This window comes from Podarcis erhardii (genome assembly GCF_964252035.2).
Source record: "Podarcis erhardii genome assembly, chromosome: 2".
Lineage (NCBI taxonomy): Eukaryota > Metazoa > Chordata > Lepidosauria > Squamata > Lacertidae > Podarcis > Podarcis erhardii.
In genome coordinates, this window is record NC_138498.1 from 28,951,256 (window position 1) to 28,977,196 (window position 25,941).

At 44.1% G+C, this 25,941-nt stretch overlaps 3 protein-coding genes across 6 annotated transcripts in view; 2 read left to right on the forward strand and 1 right to left on the reverse strand.

The window, feature by feature from the left end:
• Positions 1-449: 449 nt before the first annotated feature.
• PDE6G (phosphodiesterase 6G) lies at positions 450-7,040 on the forward strand. 3 transcript variants are annotated; one of them, XM_081850029.1, is made up of 4 exons: positions 450-787; positions 3,513-3,719; positions 5,953-5,993; positions 6,783-7,040. In XM_081850029.1, exons 2-4 carry the CDS (start codon positions 3,574-3,576, stop codon positions 6,857-6,859), a joined length of 264 nt encoding a protein of 87 aa, XP_081706155.1. In that variant the 5' UTR covers positions 450-787; positions 3,513-3,573; the 3' UTR covers positions 6,860-7,040. The 3 variants fall into 3 exon arrangements, with proteins under 3 accessions (XP_081706155.1, XP_081706156.1, XP_081706154.1); XM_081850030.1 differs by lacking the exon at positions 450-787 and adding an exon at positions 1,466-2,123; XM_081850028.1 differs by lacking the exon at positions 450-787 and adding an exon at positions 3,260-3,417.
• Positions 7,041-8,959: 1,919 nt separating this feature from the next.
• TSPAN10 (tetraspanin 10) lies at positions 8,960-16,033 on the reverse strand. 2 transcript variants are annotated; one of them, XM_081849881.1, is made up of 4 exons: positions 15,948-16,033; positions 13,879-13,937; positions 11,589-12,190; positions 8,960-9,661 (listed from the first exon to the last, which is right to left on the reverse strand). In XM_081849881.1, exons 2-4 carry the CDS (start codon positions 13,912-13,914, stop codon positions 9,292-9,294), a joined length of 1,008 nt encoding a protein of 335 aa, XP_081706007.1. In that variant the 5' UTR covers positions 13,915-13,937; positions 15,948-16,033; the 3' UTR covers positions 8,960-9,291. The 2 variants fall into 2 exon arrangements, with proteins under 2 accessions (XP_081706007.1, XP_081706006.1); XM_081849880.1 differs by lacking the exon at positions 15,948-16,033 and having other exon boundaries at positions 8,961-9,661; positions 13,879-14,207.
• A 118-nt stretch (positions 16,034-16,151) lies between these two features.
• NPLOC4 (NPL4 homolog, ubiquitin recognition factor) overlaps positions 16,152-25,941 on the forward strand; it is a 51,858-nt gene continuing 42,068 nt past the window's right edge. Inside the window, exons 1-3 of the mRNA XM_081849700.1 lie at positions 16,152-16,286; positions 22,532-22,612; positions 24,533-24,645. Coding sequence (XP_081705826.1) covers positions 16,272-16,286; positions 22,532-22,612; positions 24,533-24,645 — 209 coding nt within the window. The 5' untranslated portion in view covers positions 16,152-16,271. The remainder of the gene's footprint in view (positions 16,287-22,531; positions 22,613-24,532; positions 24,646-25,941) is intronic.

The following is a 25,941-nucleotide window of genomic DNA, read 5'->3' on the forward strand; positions in this document are numbered from 1 at the left end:
GTCTAAACATAGATAACACTTGGTAATTTGGGTTGTTCTGCTGGATGCCTCCAAACTCCTCTCACTAAGCCTTGCCATTCCTGCCCAAACCATGTAAAACAGAAGTGGGTGTGCGGCCCCTGCAGGCCCAATTATTTTGATTTCATATGGTGACAATGTCTGCTGGCACAGGAGTATATGAGCCAGTGTGGTGTAGCAGTTAAGAGCGGTAGACTTGTAATCTGGTGAACCGGGTTCGTGTCCCCGCTCCTCCACATGCAGCTGCTGGGTGACCTTGGGCTAGTCACACTTCTCCGAAGTCTCTCAGCCTCACTCACCTCACAGAGTGTTTGTTGTGGGGGAGGAAGAGAAAAGGAGATTGTTAGCTGCTTTGAGACTCCTTTGGGTAGTGATAAAGCGGGATTTCAAATCCAAACTCCTCCTCCTCCTCCTCTTCTTCTTCTTCAAACTGCACAGAACATCATTGGGCATGTAGTGTCATGGAAGCGCATTTGTCTACTGGTTCTAGAGGCAACGGGCAGATGCTGAGTCTTATCACAATTGATCTGGAAAAATTTCCATACATTTCCCTCGCTCCCCCTGTTCTGAACATCCAGCCCACAATGTACCTGTCATTGAGGTTGATACCGGATTAGAAACAAGAGATATAATCCTATTAGGAGGAGCAGAATAAATCTAGCAAACCCCTTTGAAACCTCTCCAGAGTGTTTGCAAGCTAGGGATACACTCACTGGCAACTCTTAATTCTTGCTGCAGTGGTTCAGGCAAAGGTTGACACTGGCGTCTGGTGAGTAGCAGCCCCCTTATGTTTTTCTTTGGCTCCTAGTTACTGACCTGTTTAGCCCACCCAACCTGCAGCTTCTGCTTTAATGTGGGTCCCGTTGTGGTTGTATTCCTGGGAGGACAGACCCTGCTATAGGAGAGGAGGCCCACGGGTGCAACAGACTCTGTGTTGAATTTCATTCTAATGCTTCTTCAGCCATGGGATGTCACTGGGTAGCTATGGGCAAATACTGCTTTTCTGCCATAGGGTGGCTATTAGCATGCATAATATTAATACTTTTATTCTTTGTACCCTGCCTGTCTAACTGGGTTGCCCAGCCACTCTGGGCACCTTCTAACAAATATAAAAGCATCATAAAACTGACTGATCCTGCAATGCTATGCATACTGACATGGGAGGAAGTGAGACTTCCAAGGAATAGCAAGGCAGCCAAAATATTTAAAAAACGAACAGCTTTTTGTAGGTTGACGAGACAGCTTGGCGTTGACAAATAACAATGAAGTTAATGGATACAGAAGCATAGAAGTAGATGTGAGAGTAGTGGCTAATTTTGTATAATTAAACAATGGGGTGAATGTGTGCATTTATTTGACTGGCTGAATATCTGAATCATAACTTTTTAAATGGTTTGGCTTTTTAGATACAAGGTGTGGGAATCCTCAGAACAGCAATTAAGCTGCTAAGTCTTCCCTCATTTGCTAGAATATCTGTGGAATAAATATCATGATCTGTGTGATCTGGATAAATTAACATTACTGAGACTGGGAGTAGCAGGGCTATGCAGGATATGCATCAGTTTTCAGAGAGGGATGGTAATAACTAATGAACAAAAATAAAATCCTCTCCCCCTGAAATAATAATCCTGTAAACAAGTGCAAATATTAGCAAGCTTGTTTACTGGAGAGGGGGAGAAAAGGTTTAATCAGATTAGCATTTGTTTAGGGATTTATCTATGAACAAAATAAACGCAACAGTGCACCAGACCAATGGCCCATTTATCCTAGTGTCCTAACAACAACAGCCGACAGCTTTTCTTTGGCTAGGCTGTGCGATCTGCTGAGGGCACATAAAGCAACAAACCAAATTTAGCTGTCCATTGGGTGCGCACTGGGCACATTCTATCTGCACTGCTGTGTGTCAAGTGCATTGCCATGCCAGGTGCATTTGGCACGCATCATTCGCCGAGAATAAATTTCACATGGCACTCTCCTGTGCAACCCCATTCCAGTATCTTCTTGCCCTCATTCCTAGGGATGAAAGTGAAATAGAAAACATCGGGTGAGTTGAACAGGGAGCGGCTTCTACAAGGCCACACCCAGACAAGGCCGAGATAAATCAGGTATTTCCTGGATCCTAACCAGCTACTTTTTGAACATTATAATCTGAAGTTTCAGATAGAATAATGAGTGTTTCAACATCAAAGCTTGGTCCACACATGGGTTCCAGTCCAAGTGTAGAGATAGTCAAGTCGCATGAACTACAAACTAAATACAGTGGTACCTCAGGTTAAGTACTTAATTTGTTCCGGAGGTCTGTTCTTAACCTGAAACTGTTCTTAACCTGAAGCACCACTTTAGCTAATGGGGCTTCCTGCTGCCGCCGTGCCGCCGGAGCATGATTTCTGTTCTCATCCTGAAGCAAAGTTCTTAACCCAAGGTACTATTTCTGGGTTAGCGGAGTCTGTAACCTGAAGCGTATGTAACCCGAGGTACCACTGTAATCCAAAGTTTCAGATGGAATAATTAGTGTTTCAACATCAAAGCTTGGTCCACATGTGGGTTCCAGTCCAAGTGTACAGATAGTCAAGTCACATGAACTACAAACTAAATATTTCACTCTGTGCTACTTAAAAGAGTGAATGGTGATGAACCTGGAATGATACGATACGATAATCTTTATTGTCGTCCCATACAGAACAATGAAATTGAAAAAGTCTACATCAGACATTCAAAAACCAACAAGCCTGCTATCCCAGCTATCCTAGCCTGGTTAACCCCCTAAAAACTCTGATACCCCATAATTAAATAAAATATACTCCCACAGAGACTACCTTACATTGCATTTAAAACCAACATCGCATTTGGATAGAAACTGTTTCTCAGGCGGCTAGTCCTAGTCTTTATAACCCTGTACCTTCTTCCAGAAGGCAGAAGCTGAAAGAGATCATTTCCGGGGTGTGCACTATCCTGCACTATCTCTGCAGCTTTCTTATGGCACCTGGAAGCATAGATTTGATCCAAAGTGGGAAGAGTACATCCAATTATTCTCTCCGCAGTCTTTACAACCCTGGACAGCATTGTTTTTTCCTTGACCATGCAGCTCCCAAACCACACACACAGACCATAAGTTAATACACTCTCAACAGTACAATGGTAAAATGTCATCAACAGGTCCTGGGACTGGTTTGTATGGAAATATCTGTGAGGAGTTGTGTCTTAGAAGGCAAAAGCTTTACCCTGGCATCTTCAGGTGGGTTTGGGAATGCCCCCTGCCTGAAACCCTGCAGAGCCACTACCAGTTAGTATTAACTTCACTGGATTAGATGAGTTAATGGTCTGACTCAGTATATATATTCTGGAGTTAAAGATGTTGCACCTCATTTGTTTCTCTTCTTTGGAACACAAACTCAAGATGTGATGGAAGTTCAACAGCTGACGTAATTAGCTGTCCGCAGAAACACTAGACCTGGGAGTATAATTCTTTTCCTTCCTTCCTTTCTTCACAACAGATTAAACCACAGGAATCAGAAGCCATTTTTGGTGCCACGGCGTTTTCTCTTCACGGCAGCCATGAGCCTCGAACCTCCCAAGCCGGAAATCAAATCGGCCACCAGAGTGACTGGAGGTCCTGCCACCCCGAGAAAAGGACCCCCAAAATTCAAGCAGAGGCAAACCAGGCAGTTTAAAAGCAAGCCACCAAAAAAGGGTGTCCAAGGGTGAGAGATGGAGACGTTGCTTGAGTGAAGAGGACTGATTTCACTTTCCTCCAAAAACAGCCAGTGTGGTGTAGTGGTTAAGAGCGGTAGTCTCGTAATCTGGTGAACCGGGTTTGCTTCCCCGCTCCTCCACATGCAGCTGCTGGGTGACCTTGGGCTAGTCACACTTCTCCGAAGTCTCTCAGCCTCACTCACCTCACAGAGTGTTTGTTGTGGGGGAGGAAGGGAAAGGAGGATGTTAGCCGCTTTGAGACTCCTTCAGGTAGTGATAAAGCGGGATATCAAATCCAAACTCCTACTCTTCTTCTTCTTCTTCCCCACCACTATCAACAGCTAGCATCCCTACCAGTCCAGGAGCAGTTTTAAAACCATTGTTTTGCGTATAGGAAGCAGGGGCTACCTGGGGTGTTTTGTCACCTGAGGTGAAATGCCCTGCTGCGTACCCTCCAACATTCCTCCAGTGAAAATAGAGACGTCCCATTCTATAATGATAATTTTACTATTTACATCCCACACATCTTACTGGGTTGCCCCAGCCACTCTGGGCAGCTTCTGGGATGGCTTCTCTAAATCAAGGATGTCCCTGGAAAATAGGGACACCTGGAGGGTCTGCTGCTGACAGGAGGGGAGGTATTCTGCAGAGCTTTGACACTGGTCCTGATGATGATGATGATTTATTATTTATATCCCGCCCATCTGACTGAGTTTCGGACAAACCGTGGTTTAGGGTCCCCCAAAATAAAGGAGAAACTTTCTATGAGTGGAATTCAATGCGATGCTAAGTGGGATGTGCAAACAGGGAACAAGGTCTGCTCACACATAAATAACTGTATTTTTTCATGTATAAGACTATTTTCCCCTAAATTTTTAAAGTTTAAAATTGGGGGTTGTCTTATATATGGAACGTTGCAATTAAATATTCTTAATTTTGGGCTAAAAAAATAGGGGTCGTCTTATACATGGGGGCGTCTTATACACGGAAATATATGGTACCTTCCTTCTCCTTACTTCCCTCCTTTCCTTCATGTACCCCCATATCTGTCTAGGCGTTTCCTCAACCTTCCAGTGCAGATTTATGGGGTACACATGGGCAAGGGAGGTGAAGTTCTGTTGCGTGATTGGACCCTGCTCTGGACATGCAACACCTTGAATCCTGCCCTGGGATAACAATTGCCATCCATACACATTTTTTATCTGACGGTATTGGGATTTAAACTAGTGAAGCTATCCAGTTTGCACCCACAAGGAACAGAATGGTTTCTTATGAGTCAGCATGCCAGCCTGCTATGTGGAACAGCAAGCCAGAATGCTGACTCATTAATCAATCTGTTGGTAACTGAGGGGACAGGTCCAATCCTGCTGCTTGTAACATTCTTCTCTCTGCCAGCAGATTTTTGTGACTGGGAACGATTCCTTTACAAGCAGCAGGTTGGAACCTTTCCCATCAGTGAATCTAGTCATTTGCCTATTCAGGAACAATTCTTCTTTACAATGCCTCTTCCACTATCATCTTTCTCAATTAAGGAACTCACTTTCTCACTGCCAACCTAGCAGTTTGAAAGCATGTCAAAGTGCAAGTAGATAAATAGGTACCACTGCGGCGGGAAGGTAAACGGCATTTCTGTGCGCTGCTCTCGTTCGCCAGAAGTGGCTTAGTCATGCTGGCCACATGACCCGGAAGCTGTTTGCCGGCTCCCTCAGCCAATAAAGCGAGATGAGCACCGCAACCCCAGAGTCGGTCATGACTGGACCTAATGGTCAGGGGTCCCTTTACCTTTACCTTTAATATGTCAGGCACCATGGCAATAGTAATGTGTCAGGCACCATGGCCTTTTAGACTGTGTTTCAGTTGTGTCCTGCAAGGAATCTGCGGCAACTTTGCCCAAAGCTGGTGAGGGTTCTGCCATGTATGGAATTATTGAATCAGTGGCTGTCCTGAGACTTAAGCTCTTGCATGGAAAAATCACCATTCTGCCTTAAACCGCTCCACGTGGAGCCCTATAAAGAAATGATATCAGGGATAGACAACATGTTGCCCTCCAGATTTTATTGGACCACAACTCTCATTATCCCTGGTTGTTGGTCAGGTTAGCTGGGGCTGATGGGAGTTGTAGTCCAACATCTGGAGGGCATCACATTGGCCATCCATGGATTATATAATGTGGAGGAATGATCCGGGTTGGGTGAAAAAGCCAAATGCATCGTAGACTGCTCTTTCTCTTTTCCTTTGCAGATTTGGCGATGACATCCCTGGTATGGAGGGCTTGGGGACAGGTACCAAAGATTCCTATTTTTAGCACACCACAGAACATTAATCTGCACCTTTGTTAGTACAAAAACTGCCTGGTTTCTCTTTATTGACATTTTCTGCCTAAGGATGGAGGCAGGCCTGGGAACCAGCTTGTGTTTGTTTGTCCTGAGATTGTTTCTCCTTCCCATAAGGCCTTAGTGCAACCCACTACCTTCACAGCACTTGCAGCGCTTTCTTTGTGGGTCTACTAGGGCTACCTCCTGCCATTCATTGGTTGAGGACTGTTTTTAATCGCTTGTCTTGGCATCCCCACTTTTGGGTAAGGCCATGCCAACATACCATGCAGTGTTTTGATAGAGTCCCTTCTCTCTAAAGCACCACTGCACAGAAACTGAAGTCCTTACTTCACATGAGCTACATTTATGATTATGAACCCCCACAACTGCTTCCTCGACCAGTGTGAGAACCAGTGTGGTGTAGTGGTTAAGAGTGATGGACTCGTAATCTGGGGAACCGGGTTCGCGTCTCCGCTCCTCCGCATGCAGCTATTGGGTGACCTTGGGCTAGTCACACTTCTCTGAAGTCTCTCAGCCTCACTCACCTCACAGAGTGTTTGTTGTGGGGGAGGAAGGGAAAGGAGATTGTGAGCCACTTTTAGACTCCTTAGGGTAGTGATAAAGCAGGATATCAAATCCAAACTCTTCTTCAGTTGTCACCATAGGCCTTTGGGGCAGATTTCAGCACAGAAGCACAATGACCTTTGGCAATAAGCATATACATAGGTTGCCCTGATGCTTCTCTCTTTCTTTCAGATATTACTGTGATCTGCCCCTGGGAAGCCTTCAGCCACTTGGAGCTACACGAGCTGGCCCAATATGGCATCATATAAACACACAGAGGCCAGAAGTGGGGCTGCATGGATATTTGCCTTCCCTCCAGTTGAGGAGGCAGCTTCTGTGACCTTCCTTTTATCTGTGCTCCTAGCCTCTCCAAATCAACCAACTTTGCAGAAATCAGCTCTTGGCCTCCAGCAATTGATAAAACCAAAATAAAACCCAAGTGAGCAAGTATTACGCTTGACTTGAGGTCTATCTACGATGAACCTCCCCCCATTGCAGCTATAGTTTGCAAAAATAGACATCTTTACATGTATAGTAGTTTCTCCATTTTACTATGACATCATACCCTCCCAACATTTACCCAATGAAAATAGGGATTTCCCATTCCATTATGATAATTTTACTACTCCACACATCTTACTGGGTTGCCCCAGCCACTCTGGGCAGCTTCCAACATATATAAAAAATAATAAAACATTAAACATTTTTTTAAAAACCCTATACAGGATTGCCTTCAGGTGGCTTGGGGGTTAGATAACTCCATACCCTCCAATGTTTCTCCGATGAAAATAGGAACGTCCTAAGGAAAAGCAGGACATTCCAGGATCAAATCAGAAACTGGGATGGGCTTCTGTAAATCAGAAAATAGGGACACCTGGAAGGTCTGTGACATTCTCTTCCTTCTTATCTATTCCCTGGAAGTGAGGAGGTTTAAAGCAGTGGGTGCAATGCGGCTAGCAACCACTGGAGTTGGTGGGGCAGTCAAGGAGTTCAACGGATGGAGGGCGAATTTGTTCCGGTTTTCTCTCGCTCCTCCCCTGTGAAGATGCTGTGGACACTTAGTCAAAGACCGAGTAAAAAAATACTGGTGGGCCTTGCCTGAGTGATCAGCCTCCTGTGAGCAGATGAACTCATGCAATGAAAGCTATTGCAGCACTACTTGTTGGGCTCAAACAAGGAAGCACGAGGGCAGGGAGAGAGACTTTATTTGCAACAGGGAACCTTTAAGATGCAGTGTGATGTGAGTGGAATACTGCAGTGGAAAGGAGTAAGGTTGAAAATATGGATTCTGCACATATAGAATAGGATATACCGTATTTTTCGCTCTATAAGACGCACTTCCCCCTCCTAAAAAGTAAGGGGAAATGTATGTGCGTCTTATGGAGCAAATGCAGGTGGGGGGGCTCTGCTCAGCACTCCCTTTAAAGAACCGCGTGGGGCGTGTGTACAGCTTTTCAGGGCTTTTCCCCCAAGAAAAGCCCCCAAGAGCTACACACACACTCTGCATGCTCTTTAAAGGGAGTGTGGCTCTTGGAGGAGCCTTAGCTGTAATCAGCCTCTCCCGGGCAGCGGGATGAAGGCTCTCCCTGCTCGGGAGAGGCTGTGCACGGCTATCCCATAAGCCAGGACCGCAAGCAGGATCGCTGCACAGCGATCCCGCTTGCAGTCCTGGCTTCGGGGATTTAGAATATTTTTTTTCTTGTTTTCCTCTTCCAAAAACTAGGTGTGTCTTATGGTCTGGTGCGTCTTATAGAGCGAAAAATACAGTAGTTTCTCCAGAGAGGTTGTAGGGTAGCCATAAAAGGTTTGCTGGCTTGTAATCTCTGTTTTCACTGCCTGCTGAAAGGCATACAGAGAGGGGATAGGTAAGATTCCTACCGGAGTATGTTCCCTAAATCTTGCCACTGCAGAGGAACACACCTTAGGAATGTTGGTTTTGGGAAGAGTGGGGGAAGCTGGTGGTTGGGCCGAAAATGCTTTCTAGGCACATTTTAGAAACCGGCTTTGAGAAAGGGCTACAGGAAACTAATGGATGGATTTCCACAAGAACTTTCCACAACACATGGAGGCCAGATCCTGAAAGGGAGCTGTTCCGCTGCAACACTCTTCTTCTTTCTCTATGAATATTTGGAGAGTGTGTCGGAGGAAGAAAGACAGTACTGATGGAACAGAATGCAGCCGGAGGAGAATCAGGGACAGAGAATAAGGAGGAAGGGTAAGCAAGAGAATTCCAAGCACAAAGGGTCTCCCTGTCCTTCATACCAGGTGCAAACCCTGCTCTGAGGAATTAAACAGTATATCATAACAGGGTGAAATAGACTCTGAGTCCTTTAGTGATTTCATGCTCTTTATTGCAGCTTGTAAAACAGTGACTGAATTGCCTCCCAAACCTCAGGCTTTTATATACATTATTTGCACAATGAGTCCCATCTGATTGGCTGATTCTGCTTCCCTCCTGGAGCCTGATAGGTCTTTTCCTGCAGGCCAATCAGTTGTTGCATTCTACGATCCTACCAGCCTAATAGGCTGATTAACTTCCTCCTGGAGCCTGATTGGTCTTTTCCTGCAAGCCAATCAGTTGTTGCATTCTAGGATCCTACTTGCCTATTGTTCTAGGATCCAAGCTTAGTACATAACACCCCTCCTCTCTAAGTTCCTGTTGCGCTCAGAAGGTTATTCTGGATTAATAGTTTGCAGCAGATCATGAGCAAAATCCCTTTTGTCTCTGATGATAGGAGAGCAAATGTGTTTCCTCCCTCTCACTGAAATCCCGAGTCTTAGCAAGGGCAATGCCTGCCAGGAGCTTAGCGGTCAGTAATAAGCTTCCTACTTCAATCACAATCAGAAGCACACAATACAAGCCAATCACTCCTGCATGATTATTAAGCCATCTGCTCAGCTGGGGAACGCAGCCTGCGAGATAGACGGTGCTTTGAGCCACAAACTCCTCCAGGGCCAGGGTGCCAAAGCCACACTGGGAATTCGGGATGGTGCCGTTTTCCAGTGGATCCAGGCAGCAGGAAGCTGGGACGCCACAGGCTTGCACTCCTGGAGAACTGCAGTTAAAATATCTGGAATGTAATAACAGGAAGAATCATTTCACCTGCTGCTAAGGCACTGAGGTTTTCTGCCTCTTCCAGCACACCCACTCTGTTTTCTGCATGTGAATGCAGAAGATATCCAGGCAAAGGATGGCATTCCTGCTGGCAAGGATGGTCTGCACATGGTTTCGCTAACTTGACCAGGACCAATGCATGCAGAGGCATACTTTGCAAAGGGAAACTGCGCACCCAGCACTGTGTGCACAGTGTGATCCATGCGTAATTGACTTTAGGCATGCGTTGCTGAATGGATGGACGGCAGCAGCAGGTTTGACACTGCCTGTTAGGGTTTGAGCTCACAGCAATTCTTGAACGGGGAGGACCGGAGAGGTGGCAGGTGTGGATTCAAGCTGTGCACCACTTACCAGCTCACACCAAAGGAGGGGAGCACAGAGAGAGACCAGATGCAGCAGCTAAGGAAGCCTCTTAACAAGAACGAGCCAGAGCAGCTCATACAGTACTTCCTGCCAGTGTTAAAGCCAATTGTGCCAATTATCAGTGGGTCTGCACATGCAGGTCCTGAGTAAATACGTTAAATCTGTACGTGAACATTGCCTTGGAACAAAAGATGAGACTAAACTGACACAGCCTTAGAAACTGTCCAGCACTTCTTGCATTTACAGACAATGACATGGCACAATATGCTTTTATAAAGGGCAAAAAACCCACAAAAACCACAAGTTTGTTATTGTACTTATCCTAAACTTAACCTAATACCTCAATGTTTGTAAGGTTTTTTCTGTTGTCTTTTTACATGGCTGTATCTTAACAACTGTTATTTCCCCCCACATCTTCTTATAATTTTATACTAGGTACAATTCCTTTTTCAATGAAGAATGTGTGTGTGTAAACATGAAGGAGATGAATATTAGCAGCACAGAAACCATAGACAAGATTTTCTGCGGCTGTGAGGTTTCCTTGCATATTCTGGAGCTGATCCAGAGAAAATTAGTCATGCTTAAGTTATTCACAAGCAACATGTCCCACTGATTTTAGTGTGGCTAAACTGCTTATTGACTGGGCCCTCTCTCAGCATGATTCTGGTTAGAAATGAACTCAATTAGGTCTCTTAAAATGAAAGCAAGCAAGAGGATCAACCCAGATTAGTAGCCCAGGTGAAACCCAAGTAAAATGTAAATACCATGCTGGTGAAACAAGATGGGCATTGATCAATCACACACTGTCTTCCTAGGCTTCCCAGGCTTCTTGCAAGCATTATGTGAGGAGAACACAATATAGTTTTGTTTCAATCACATAAAGTGTAGATGAAAATAATAATAATAATAATAATAATAATAATAATAATAATAAAATAATAATAATAATAATAATAATAATAATAATAATAATAATAATAATTTATTATTTGTACCCGCTCATCTGGCTGGGTTTTCCCCAGCCACTCTGGGCGGCTTCCAACAAAGATTAAAAATACATTAAAATGTCACACATTAAAAACTTCTCTGAGCAGGGCTGCCTTCAGATGTCTTCTAAATTTTAGGTAGTTGTTTATCTCTTTGACATCTGATGGAAGGGCGTTCCAGAGGGCGGACGCCACTACCGAGAAGGCCCTCTGCCTGGTTCCCTGTAGCTTTGCTTCTCGCAATGAGGGAACCGCCAGAAGGCCCTTGGCACTGGAGCTCAGTGTCCAGGCAAAATGATGGAGGGGGGGAGACGCTTCTTCAGGTATACTGGGCCAAGGCCATTTAGGGCTTTAAAGGTCAACACCAACACTTTGAATTGTTGAAAACAGATGGCATTATTAGCAATTTTGATTGATGGGTGATGATGACGATGATTGGGCTACATTGTGCTGTGATGTGCTGCTGTTCTCCCACCTTTCCTAGGTGGTAACCGAACACGGCAAGGGGAATTCTCCAAGTAGGCTCATACTCACAAATTTGTTTTCCAGTCTAGGTAGGATTCCACCCCACAGCAGTGCAGGCCCATCTGAATTTCATCCATGATGAATTTGAGATCTGGGTCATCCTGGTATCGTAACACGGCCACCGTGAGGGACTCTTGCAAGGAGGTCTTGATTTGGCGTCTCAGAGAAAAGAAAACGATTCCACCCAGAGTTTCCAGGATCACAAACATCATGATTCCTCCCGTGAAAAGCTTCAAGAGGCAGGTGTTTTCAAAGAGGGCTCCTAGGCAGCCCAAGAGAGAGATTGTGCTGGCTACAAGACCCGCTAACACAAAAAAGAGCATGGGGTCGCTGCCCAAATAAGTTATCCGCTCACTTGCCAGTGACTCTTTGTCGGAGAGACCCCAGATCCCTATGGCCAAAATGAGCAATCCTGTAATGGAGAAGGCCAGATTCCAAACAAAGGTCAAGTATTTCACACAGTGGCTAAGTGAATCCAGAGGGTGATGGGAAGATGGGCAGAGGCGCCATTTTCTTGTCCGTTTCCAAAGATGCCATGCTTCTCTTCCTCTGCTGGGATTCAGCAGGGAGCCCTGTGCATTAGAGGGGCAAAAGATGTCCACTTTGTCCGCCTAAACAAAGAAGAGAACCGAAGAAAATGTAGACCAAGTGTCAGAGATGAGGAACAAAACCAAAAAGGGAGGTACAGGAAGCATTTCCCCTCCCATAATATCCTGTTGTATAACTGGAGGCCTTTGGCATAACAGTAGGGTAGAGAGCAGGGACACGGGTGGTGCTGTGGTCTAAACCACTGAGCCTAGGGCTTACCGATCAGAAGGTCAGTGGTTCGAATCCCCGCAACGGGGTGAGCTCCTGTTGCTCAGTCCCTGCTCTTGCCAACCTAGCAGTTCTAAAGCACGTCAAAGTGCAAGTAGATAAATAGGTACCACTCCGGCAAGAAGGTAAACGGTGTTTCTGTGTGCTGCTCTGGTTCGGCAGAAGTGGCTTAGTCATGCTGGCCATATGACCCAAAAGCTGTATGCCGGCTCCCTCAGCCAATAAAGTGAGATGAGCGCCACAACCCTAGAGTCGGTCATGACTGAACCTAATGGTCAGGGGTCACTTTACTTTTAGGGTAGAGAACAGAGGACAGGGCAGAAAAGAGATTTTTGATTGACTTATATGGCAGGGGGGAATAATACATTATGGCTGGGTTATCATTTAGTCAGCGAAGACTTGATCCCCTGTGGCTTTACTTTATAAGACAGCTGGAGGCAGAAGCATAGATTAAGGGAAGATCCACACCATACATTTAAAGTACAGTGGTACCTCGGGTTACATACGCTTCAGGTTACAGACTCCGCAAATCGTGCTTCAAGTTAAGAAATTTGCTTCAAGATGAGAACAGAAATCGTGCTCCGGCGGCGTGGCGGCAGCAGAATTAGGCCCCATTAGCTAAAGTGGTGCTTCAGGTTAAGAACAGACCTCCGGAACAAATTAAGTACTTAACCCAAGGTACCACTGTACATTCAATGAACATTTAATATACATGACTCCCCTCAGAGAATCCTGGGAACTGTAGTTTACCCCTCACAGAGCTGCAATGTAATAATCTACAGTCCCCAAGATTCTTGGGGGGGGGAGCCATTTGTTTTAAATTATGACTGGGAACTGCCCTATGCATAGTGATGACAGAGGTTTCTGATGTATCATTGCTGAGCTATAGTGGGCAGAGGACAACATTATGGGGAAATCTGATGGGAAGGACAAAGCATATGTGATCCATTCAAAAGAGAGAAGAGGCCATTTCAAATGACTGAGGGAAGTGGCAGGCAAAGTGATTGATGGTGTGATTGAACTTGGAATAGAATAAAAGGTACATATGTATGACCAAGGAACGTCAAATTGTCATTTTAAGGCATTCTTCTTAGTAGACAGGCTAATACACAATCTTAAGTATATTTCATTGGAAGAAAGTCTGACAGAACTCAGGGGACTTACTTCAACGTAAACTTATTTAGGATTATTCTTAATATTTTCATATTGATGACCATGCAGCATGATGGACTAGGGAAAAATTCAGTCTCTGCAGAATTAGGTCAACAGTTTTTCTTTCTTTCTTTCTTTCTTTCTTTCTTTCTTTCTTTCTTTCTTTCTTTCGCACTCTCTCTCTCTCTCTCTGTCTCTCCCCACGTGCTATTAGAAAATCTCATTTGTTTTCCCCTCCACACAAATAGGAAAATGATGCCATATATAGAGGACTAAAGATCTCCAAAGACAAGGGTAAACTCAGAAACAATATGCAAATCAAAATAATTACCTTTGGTAGCAATGCACTGGTTTCATCAACTTCCATCTTGTTGTCTTGCAAAGACAGTCCTAGCAAAAATGGATTTAAAAATGCAGCAAGTTTCTCTTTCATATTTCTAAGGCTGTAAAAGCAATTAATGGGATATCATTCTGCCCTTCTCCTGGCTAATCAAGTGAGAAAGCTGCAAATGTTATGCACTGCATAGGGGGAGGGAGTTTCAGGGCAGACCCCGCTACAGTCATACTTGTATCATGTGAGAAATCACATTTCCTGGCTCAAAGAGGCCACCTTTGTGTTGCTTATGAATTATCCACTAAGTAGTTATATGTTCCATGCTATGATTAATACCACACAACTGAATGCATTTCATACACACACACACATATAATATTCAGACTTACAAAGATAAGGGTTGCCACTGCACTGTAGCCTTTCACGACAGATAAAATTGCAAGATCAAGATGAGATTCACCTTACCCTGAAAATTAGCTATGTCCTTATTTGGCCCAAACTCTTAACTGTACCGCCAAACAGGAGACACACTGAACATCAAAAAGAGCATAAAAGCATCATAATTTTACATTCTGCAGAACTTCTGATCTGTAACATATGGATTCAAGTTCCGATTCAGTCATGGATTTGCTGAGTGGCCATAAAGAAATTCCAAGCTCTGGCTTCCCATCTGTAAAATAGAAATGTGACAGATCAGGGGTGCCAACTTGAATAAAATATGGGGGGGGGGTGCAAGCTGATAAGCCCCACCCTACAAAATTCATCACATGACACGGTGCACACTCAACATTTGAATACCATGAACTGGTGTGGGGGGCTGTTAACCTCCCTTCATACGCCCCTGTGTGTGGGGTGCGCTGTGAGTCCCTGTGTTCTACAACCGTTTCTAAGGTAAACAACTATTTCCGTAAAAGAAGCCAACAACTTTGGGGTCCCCCCTAAAAAAAGGTCGACAACTCTGGGCAACCTAGGGGCGCCGGGTGGATCTTTGTACCCCGGTGCCACATATGCTGAAGACGGCCCTGTGAATGAGCTCAGTAGAAGGCAGTTCTCTCCTCCTGTTCTGCTTAGAGTGTCTCCTTCTTTCCTCTTTACAGACTGTAGTTTCAAGGATGGGACTGGGGCAATGACAAGAAGGTTGTCACCTCCACTTGGGTTGATTGTGTGCTATAAGACCGGTCTCCTCATACTGCAGGGTCTTCCATTTTAGAGTGTACATTCAAGAAGGGGAGGGGAGGGAAAGTGCCCTGCTGCAGGAATTCCTTTAGCTAATGGGGCCTCCTGCTGCCGCTGCGCCACTGCTGCACGATTTCTGTTCTCATTCTGAAGCAAAGTTCTTAACCTGAGGTAATATTTCTGGGTTAGCGGAGTCTGTAACCTGAAGCGTATGTAACCCGAGGTACCACTGTATGTATATGTGTGTGTGTGTGTGTGTGTATGTATATATATATATATATATATATATATATGCTTTCGTAGATTTTCACGGGTACAGGAATGCAGGTTTTGGTGTCCTCGGGTGTCTTCCCGTGTAAAAGTTGGGGTGTCTAGGCGACGTTTCGACGAGGTCTCACTCGTCGAGTGAGACCTCGTCGAAACGTCGCCTAGACACCCCAACTTTTACACGGGAAGACACCCGAGGACACCAAAACCTGCATATATATATATATAGAGAGAGAGAGAGAGCTTTGGTTCATGCAATGCCGCTCTGTCAGTAGAACCAATGTTATATATATGTTATATATGATTATATGTATAGACACACAAACACAAGTGTTATATATGTGTGTGTGTGTAACAAAAATCCCAGAACAAGCACTGGGATTGCCATCGCTAGTTAAAACAGTTTCCCCGTCTGCCATAAGCCATTCCCAGGCAGGAGAAGGGAAAGCATGAATGAATTGCGACTGGAGAGAGCGGCTTCCAGAGGACATTTTGGAGCAACTCCGCGCATTACAAGACATGCACAACTGCATTGAAACTTAACGACGAAAGAAAAGTTGGCAGACGTCTCGCTACCTTTCTAAGAAACTTCTCTTCATAGATAAATAAATAAATAAAAACACCTCCTGGCGGGGCGTGTCACGTGCGCGGCGTAGAATCCGCGTGGAACCTATGATCTCCTTGGTGAGAGAGAGACCAGAGACGGAGTCCTGAGTGGGCGGAGCCTAAGCGCAAAAGAAGAAGAAGAAGAAGAAAGGGCGGGGGGAGAGCAGCGCCCGCATTCGACGCCGGACCGTTTCTCCCCCGGAACCTTGTTGCCTCCGCTTGCGTTACCGGGCCGGGAACGGTGACGCGGCACTATTGGCGGTGCACAAGCTGGCTGGCAGGCAGGAGGCGGCGCTACCGGTGCCGGGGCAGGACGCGGGGTCGGGAGCGGTGGCGAGGACATGGCGGAGACTATTGTAAGTTGGGCTTGAGGGGGGGGGAGAGAAAAGAAGGGGGCACCTGGCGTCATTTGTCGTCGTCCTATTCCCGCCCCCAGCCCGCCAGCCCTGGGTTGCCCCGGGTTCCCCCGACGTGAGGCCTGTGAGGGAACAGGAGGCGCCGCCGCTCCCTCCCTCCCTCTTTGTCATGGTGAGGGAGGCGGCGAGTCTTGGGAGCGCCCCCCCCCTGCCCCGACTGCCTCGCCCTGCCTCTGGATCCCCACCCCAGTGGGGGGGTGGGGGGGTGGCATTGGCCAACTGGGTCTGATTCCCCTCCAGCCTCTCCATGCAGGTTCTGTGAAGGAGGCGGAAGAATGATTTCTCCGTGGGGGATTCCTCGGCCCTTCTTTCTGAGAGAGGGGGGGCGGCGGTCCGGCCTGGAGATACTGGCACTGGCGATCGCTTGCGTCCGACGTCCCCCACCCCCCCCAAAAAAACCACAACAACTTGGAAGTATCAAGCGACCCCTCTTCTGCTTTCACCAAAGGGCGGAGGAGTGCGGAAAAGACGGGGCACCGCAGGGCTAAGCCGCTTTAATCACAATTTCTTCTCACCCCCCCAAAGGGAGAACAGTGGGAGCTGCAGTTCCCCCGACTTTGGGGGGGGGAGGGGCTGCGAACTAAGAATTCCCAGCAGAGCACCAAACTACAATTCCCAGAATCCTCTAGGTGAAACCATGACACTTCAGCTAGCATAAAACTAAAAAAAAAACAGTGTGCATATGCCTAGTTAGTCTCCCTTAACTTCTGTCAAAAACCCATGGAAGCGGGGAGCATGTGTGGCCAGTGTGCAACCCACGGAAACATAGTTTCTGCGACAGCAACTGTCTTTTTTGTTTTGCCTTCGGTTTAGTGATCATTTTATTTCTCAGCGTCCAGGTTCAGTTGCTATTTTTTCAAGATCAATGTGCTGTTGGGCTATTTGGTGGCCTGCCCAAAATGCATTATGTCTTGTGTGTGTGCATGCGTGCAAGTGTGGGCATAGGGGTGAGTGGGGCAAGTGGCGTTGGATCCTTAATATTTTTCAGAATTAAGTAGGAGGGTAGCACACAGGCTGTAATTGTAATTCTGGGCCTCGTGAGATCAGTAACTCTTAATGTATGGTCATAAATAGCTGAGTTATTTTCAACTTGAAGCTTTAGATGCATTTATATCCATCTGACAATACCCAGTTAGGTTGGGCACAAGGAAAAAAAACCACAACAACAACCTGTAACTTTAACTTGTAGAAAATTCATAAGCATTCTTGGCTTAGCTCCAGTTGTAGAATGTCAGAGGATTATGTTCCTTACTGAATAAGGGAAACTTAGTTCATGCAAGAATGTGGGAATACTCCAGCGGTTGCCTTACGTTAAGTTGTTGTGAAGAAGCCTTCACATTGTTTTCCTATCTCCATGTGGACAAGGTGAGAAATTAATCCCTTCAAATATAAGTTGAGTTAAGGCACTTTTTAATGGAACGAAGGAAGAAAATTTAGGGAATTATTTGAGGCATTTGGGAAAGAACAGATTTATCTTAATGCCATATGCAACATAGGAAGTTTTCCTGCACCAGGACAGTCTATACTAGCCAAGTATAATCTACTCTTAATTGGCAGCAGCTTTGCAGCATCTTAGACAAAAACCTCTCATGTTACTTGCTGCTTGACCCTTTTTTAATTGGAGATACTACAGACGAAATGCAGGACATTCTGTGTGCAAAGCGTGTGCTCTACTTGTGTGCTCCATCCCCTTCCTATAGATGTTTGAAGACTCTCTGAATGTTCCATAAGAGCACACACGTCTGAAGGTTGAATTACATATAGTGTGGGTGTATCCCTCCCTATAGTTCATACAGATTAATATCACATAGGCATGAACGCATAATCATGAGAAACCATGGGCAGCTTGAAATGCTGTCTTTTGAATTATTAGGTCACTAGTACTCAGTTTTCTCAACAGCCTGGTCCTGTGAAGATTCAGGTGTATGTAACTGCATAGGATCGGACAGCACAAGTTATAGTAATGTGTGTGTGTTAGCTAGACGTAGCTTATGCCATTGTTAACAAATTGTTGCCAGTATCTATGATAGTCTTGACCATATGTATCAATATTCATTAATTGTCCATACAAGTAAACGAGGCAGGGCCTTATTTGGGCATTTTTGGCATGCAGTCAGAGCCTTCAGTCTCTAGAGTGAGTGGTGTGGTTTTAATGGCATTCTAGTTAAACCTGTTTTTGGTAGGGTTAGATCATCCACTTTGATTGTAGCTAAACGGAATGTAAGTGCCACTGTTTAACCTGCTTAAAAGGTAGGTTGTTTATGTAGTATTCTTTGTGGCAATTAAATGCTCCACTTGGTTGCTGACACCTGGTTTTCAGTGTAAATCAAATTTTAGCAGTAGAACTGAGTCAGCATAGTTTTCAGTAGGAAGTGCAAATCACATGAAAGACTTGACAGACGATAGTTTTAGAAAAGTGCTCTTGTTGGGGCTTCTCTCAAAATTATCTTGTCCTTGCCTGTCTAGGAAACAGGGTAGTTTCCCTGCTTGTAAAGGATTCTAATGCATGTCACTATTATAAGATTCTGACTTACAGGTGGCATTTAATATTGGCCAGTTTCTTGGTTGATATTCTGTGCTTTGGGCCATCTGCTGAGGCAGCTTATCTGCCTATCATCATCATCTGGACACTGCAACCTTTCAGTTTGAAAAACCTTTAAGGTTACTTTCCTAAAGCTACACAGCAAGCATTTTAAAAGTGTCTTCTAATAGTCTTTTCTGTTTGTTATCACGATTGAGGAATACTACAGTTTCAGGGTAATTATGGACAAATGCTATATACTGTATTATTCAGATCCATTTTTCTTTCTCTGTGTGATTGGCATGTTAACACCCACAAGGTGAGTGCTGGTTGCTATTCTGCGTGCCATCTACACCAATGGATGGAGCTTTGAGGAATGTATCCTGCCTTTTGGAGAGGGGCTTTCCACTCAAATCATTATTTGCCTGCCCTCTGCTACTTGTTTCTAATTTGGGCATGCACTTTCTGTACTGCATGTGCACACTTTGGGAGGGGGAAAAATAATCACGGAAGTGCACCGGAGCAAACATTACTAGCTCTTAGTTGTCATATGTCCCAATAAATTAAATATAGGCTTTCACTTTTTTGGAAGGTGGGATGCAGGGTTATACATTCCCATTTGGTTTTAATTTAAAAATATAGGGAGGCCTTGAACATAAGTGGCATTTATCTATGTTAAACTGCTAATTGATTTGAGGGACAGGGTGGGGTGTGTCAATAAAAAAACAAAACAAAATCCCATATCCATAAGGTGCACAACTGCACATTACTCCCCTCCAAAAAAAGTACTGCAGCATGGAATACTGGACATTCTGATAAAGAGGTCTTACCTAATTCTGTGTAATTTTTTTAAAAAATAAATAAGTTATTGATTTTAGATGTATAAATAAGACAATACAAGCTAACATCCATTAACAGTGTTTACATATGGTAGGTGCATCAGTGGGATGGAGCAGGCTGACTCAATAGTTACTATTTTTAAAAAAATAATAATCCCAGTGTATGTACCATGATCTCAGAAGTAATTCCCACATTTACTGTGTGAAAATAGTGAGCAAATTGATCCTGTGAACTGTGTGTGCCTTCAGCATGTGGCAGTCTGAGGGAAGAGAGGTCTTTCATTTAGGCTGGTGGAAGCATAACAGTTAAGTTGTGTTCCAATGAGCAAATGGAAAATATGGGTTTGGTCACCATGGACTGCTAGACACATGACAAACCACTCATCCAAAAATGCACCAGTGAGCTTCCACACCAGCAATGAGTGCAGTTTTTGTAACTGGCTATTTTTACTTACTGAATTTTCCATGGTAAGGGAAAATCTGGATTCAACAAAGAAAAAGTATAGGCTGGCATTTTGATGGCAGCAGTGACATGTGGATGTTGTGAAAAGATGTGTGTATGAGCACCAATTCCCCCAGTAAATTCCCATCTGGAAACGCCCACAAGTTTGAAGGTGATTTTTCAAATGGAAAAGAAAAAACCTATTGCATGATGTTGAAATTCAGGGTTGGGCCTGGGACTTGGTCTTAGTATTAGTCATTCTGCTTTCACTCCAGAGTGGAATACTACAGAGAGTCACTGCATGTTTACTGACAAGTAAGTTCTGTTGATTTCAGTGGGACTTGCTCCCAGGCAACACGCTGCTTTGTCATGTTGGATTTTGTTAGGTAATAAAAGCAAACATCAGAAAAATTGAATGTTAAAACAGTGTTACAAAACCACATTGTGTTTATATACTTAAAACTCATAGAAAGTATCAAGGTGGTGCAAAACAGTATGTGCCAGTACAATAAAAGATAAAACACTATTCAAACAATGCAAGATATATGCCCTAACTGTATGTGTACATTTAAAACATGGGCAGAACAATCTAAAGAGGGTGAATGAGGAAGCACCCAAGACAGAGGAACCACCAAATCCAAAGCCCTGTCAGGTTTATGCCAACAGAATAAAAAGCAATGTTTGTTTCCTTTCCTCTTTCCCTTTCTGCAGTCTTTTAAAAGACAAATCCCTTCCATTGGTCCCAGTAGATGGGAAAATAAGTACATACCGTATTGGCCCGAATATAAGCTGCACCCGAATATAGCATACCTCTACTCAGGTTACGAACGCGGCAAACCTGGCAGTGTTTACTTCCGGGTTCGCTGCACGCGCAGAAGCATTCTGCGTGCTTCATGCATGCATAGAAGCGATCTGCACGCACAGTAGCGGCCCTCTACTTATGGACTTTTTGGGGTGCGGGCGGCACCCCGGAACGGATCACGTTCGTAAGTAGAGGTACCACTGTATAAGTCACACCTTTAAAATTGGAGGTGAAAAAAGAAGAAATACCAAAATATAAGCTGCTCCCTTCCTCGCTGCTCCTGGCTGCATACTGGGTAGGGTGGGGGAGCCATGATGTGTTGCCGGCAGCCTTTCCCCTTCCTTCCTCGCTTTCTCCCTTCCTGGCCTTGGGGGAAGGGGGAGACTTTGCCATGCTCCTGGAGCCGTTTGCCCTGGCTGCATACTGTAAGCCTGCGAATCGAAGCTGCACTTTAACTATTCATGGTTGAAATTTGGGGGGAAAGTGAGGCTTATATTCAGGCCAATATGGTATGTTGGAACCAGAGCCAATGTACTCACCCTGTCCCTGTTGTGTGTGTGTTGGGAACAGGAGGAATTTGGATCCAGTGCCTCCCTCAACATGCTCACCTCCTACATGATGGGGGAGACAGCTGCAAAAATTTCCATGACTGCAGCATGGAGACATCCATCCATGCTCCACCCACCAAGAGGCAGACCTCTTGCTCCACCCATGGAGAGGTAGATCCACAAAATCCTGTGACCCCTAGGTTACCTTCTAGGGACTTAAGGATAGCTCTCCAGCTGAGGTTGCCCTTCATTTTTCCACAGGGCAAAGTTGCAAAGGGATATCAGATTATTTTTCTTGACCTCTATGTATGAAAGCTTCAGAAGTGTAAAACAAGGCAGCAGTGCTTCAGGCCCAAGATTACCTTCCTAGGGACAATTACCTTGAGCTGTTGTTTTCCCAGAGTAGATAGCTGCCTTTCTTTTTCCATCTCAAGAGATTGCTCCATTGTTGCATGTCCCGTAGGACTTGCATGATTTAACGCACTGTACTGCTGTGGTGTTTGAACTCTAGCTGCGATTGGCCCTGCCACCATGTGCAGTGGTCAGAAATGATGGAAGCTGTAGTTCATCAGCATCTGGAAGGCCAGTTTCCCCACCCCTGTGCTAAAATGAGAGCCACTGGCAGTTAATGATGCTACTTGATGTAAATTTTTTTCTGCTAAGAGAACAGCCTGAAAACTCATGAATGTTTATTGCTGAGCTTGTATATAATTCCTGCTGTTTTTGATTTGTAAACTCAGTCTCTATCAGGAAAATAACTTAGAAACCTATTATTGTGTGTCTTTAAAAAAGATAATATGAAAATGCTTTAGATTTTACTATTCCACTTATTCCTCTTCCTGCCAGTTATATGTTCCTGCATTAAATTTTGTATTACTGTCCTCTTAAGGACTTTCAGGCTGCATTTGTGCTGGTTTATTTCCTACATTTAAAAGCCAGTTCTCTATGTTCAGCCTCTTTTGCCCCAAAACTCAGAACTTCACAGTTTTGTTTTATTTCTAATTTTCTTCAAAACCTTTGCCATTCTTAATAGATAATTCGTGTCCAATCACCCGATGGAGTGAAACGCATCACAGCAACAAAGCGAGAAACTGCTGCAACATTTCTGAAAAAGGTATTATAGCATGGCATATTCTTTGCTGTTCTTCTAAGGAAGCAACAATAGGGAACCTCTGTTTTCGCATCACAGCCAGTTTGTGCACCTGCTCTTTAGGCTTTGGTTGGATTTACCCAGAAGCTTTCTTTGACGATGATTTAACATAATTAGAAGAGAGTAGTGATGGCTTTGTGGTTCAACACACCACAGAAGAAGCTAATCTTTCCAAAATTAAACTCCAAACCCTTTGGTTGGAAACCCACATTTGAAACTTTTATCAAAGCCTAACCTTTGTACATCGGAAAATGTCACCAGTGCTGTTTCAATCAGAGGTGGATTTTTAAAACAAAAAACAAAAAAAACCTTTTGATGGCAGAGGATCAGATGTAGTGGTTCAATACACCAGGCACTTACAAGCTTTACAAGTAGTGTGGTGGCCTCTGTGTTTATGCTTGCTTCTTTGGGGACTAGTGGCATTGATTTGTATGCTCATAAGCCAAAACAGTGACTGTAGTTCAAAATTCATCTGTTAGTTGGGAACCTCTTCCATAATTTAGTTGCCAAGCAAAATAAATCAGATGTCTTGATGCAGCCTGAGTCTGTAGTCCGAAGCTTCTATGACAGGAATTGAGTTATATTGAATCCAGTGGAACTTGAGCAAAAATGGTTTCAGATTGGACTGTGTTATTATAACTTATTGTATGGCTGCCTTTTTAACTGAAATATAACCAAAGTGGTATGCAGCATAAACAATATTTCATTTCCAAACACTACTCAGCAATAAAATTTATGCTCAATATAAACTTCATAAAAACGGCCTAAAATTGCAATGCAACTGAAACCAAAACCATAAGTACTGTAATTCAGATTTTCACCCATAGAACCTGTACAGTGGCATACGTCACAATTCAGGGAAGATCTTAAAGTAGGCAAGGACCCACAAATACACTTGCAAGTGCCCCATTTTTATTTATTTTTTGCTCGTATCAAGAGGATGACATTGGAGAGGGTCTCCACTGTTCTTGGAGAAGTTTGAGGACAGTCCCTGGCTCCAAGTTGACTCAGAAGCATGGAAGAATGGCAGAGGCTTTTTCTGAGACTGCCCTGAACCACAGTGATCGTTGGAAAACCCTGAAATTTCCTGCTGCTTTCTCAGCACCTGAGGCTTACTGCAGTGGGGTTAAGCTCTTATCTCTTTTTCAGCAGTGGCTCTTCCCCACCTCCATTGTACTAAACTTTGTTACCCACTGCCAATGGAACAAGTTCTTTTTATGGGAAGTGGCTAGGTGAAACCCCATTGAGAGCAAATTCCATAATCCAAGACTGGCCTTTCTTACACTGAGCTTCATTTTCAAAGTCGAATGGCTGATTCGGACGACTGTTTAATTTATAACCATCTTATCGGCTCTAATGGGGTTTATTTTGTGCACTTGCCAGAGTTGCAGTAAGGTACTTTGTCTAATTACCTATACAACTAAACAACAGGTTATGTTTCCACAGTAATTCCGATGTACTTTTACCCATGAACAGGAAGAGTTGAAAGATCTTGATGACATTTTCCTCTTCTAATCTGTATTCCACTTTCATTTAGAAATTTCCTTTACCAGGTTTAAACAATTGGGAGTGCACCAATTGGGCTTGCCTGCTCCCTGTTTTCCGGAGTGAAAATTATTCCCTGAAATGAGCCTAACCCTTTTTCAGCATTGACTTCAACGTTAATTGCTGACAAGTGTAGCTTAATTTGAAATTTCCACCCATACAATGTCTACATAATATGTATTGTGGATTCTGTGAGTGTGCATTTCAGATATTTCCGCTTCCACTTTTGTGTAATAAACTCCATGTGGAGATAACATCTGAGACTTGTGTTGTAGGGATAAACATACTGTAACTGTATGAGATTTCTGCTATAGACATTATGTTCTCTCTTTTTTCTAGGTTGCAAAAGAATTTGGCTTCAGAAATAATGGATTTTCTGTGTACATCAATAGAAACAGGACTGGTGAGATCACATCATCTCCCAATAAGTCCCTCAACTTACTAAAAATCAAGTAAGTACTTTGCAAAAGACATGGAGCCACTGTTGGACTATAGAAGGCTCTGTTTCTGTTTGGGCAAGGCTGGTCAGATTTCTTGACAGTGCCTGTCTTGAAAACTGAACAAAAATACCCACTCTAATATTCCCTATGTGGTGTCGTCGGTCCTATTTATGTCTGTAGGTTTAGATGAAGCAGATCTCTTGAATCGAGATTTTGAAAGAATTATGAGGAACTGCTTAGTAGCCTATTCTAATATGTTACAGTGCATTAATTCTTTTTTGACCCCAAAAATTGTTTTAATCCATTTCTTTCTTTGTTTACATGCACTTGGTCTAGAAAGGAGATGGGAGGGCTGGGCTGCTTCTGCTGCACAATTTTTCCTTGGATACCTAATTTCATGATACAGTGGTACCTTGGTTTTCGAACGTCTCCGTCAACGAACATTTCGGTTTTCAAATGCTGTAAACCGGGAAGTAAATGTTTCGGTTTTCGAACTCACCTTGGAAGTAGAACAGGCCACACGGCTTCCATATTGAGTTTTCTGTATTGTGTTTTCAGTTTTAGAATATTTCAGAACTCGAACGGTCTTCCAGAACGGATTATGTTCGAAAACCGAGGTACCACTGTACTAGTTAAAATAAAATGGATTTTAGAATACTACATGCTCAGTATTGTAAGAACCAAATTTAGAAGGTATGTTGCTTGCCCTCTAATGGCAATGCTGGATCTATTGGACCCTTCAGCTTGGATACAGACATGGGGGTCCCGTTCCTGGCCCCCGTGTGTGTTGGTGGAGCATGCATAAGCCCTGCCCCGTTCTACCCTCTTCCAGATCTAAATGGTACACACATGTTGTGGGCAGTCGCGATAGCAATTGACAACAATTAAAACAGTAATAATTATTATTCTGATAAAATTAAAATGGGGTAGAGCAGTAGCTAATTCCCAGCAAAACAAGGAAGTTCTCACTTGTTTGTAAAAAGAAGCCAGCAGGGAGGAAGCTGTTTCATTTCCCTTAGATGGATGTTCTATTTAAGGGCAGGTGACTAATTGGCTCCTCTGTTAGCTTTTCCTTTTCTTTTTTAATTGCCTTTTGCTTTGGAACGAAAAAGCAGCTGAACAGCAGCCAGATGCACCTATGTTTTATTTAATTGCATGAACTCTAATGGATAAGTCTCCTGCTTGCAGGCTAATTTGTGGCTTAGCGATAAGTTTCCTAGCTGTTCCTGGTGGTTTGCAGAATATGGCATGCAGTCTTCATGTTTTTTTTTCCACTTAACATTACATCCAGTCTGACGCCTCGTGCAT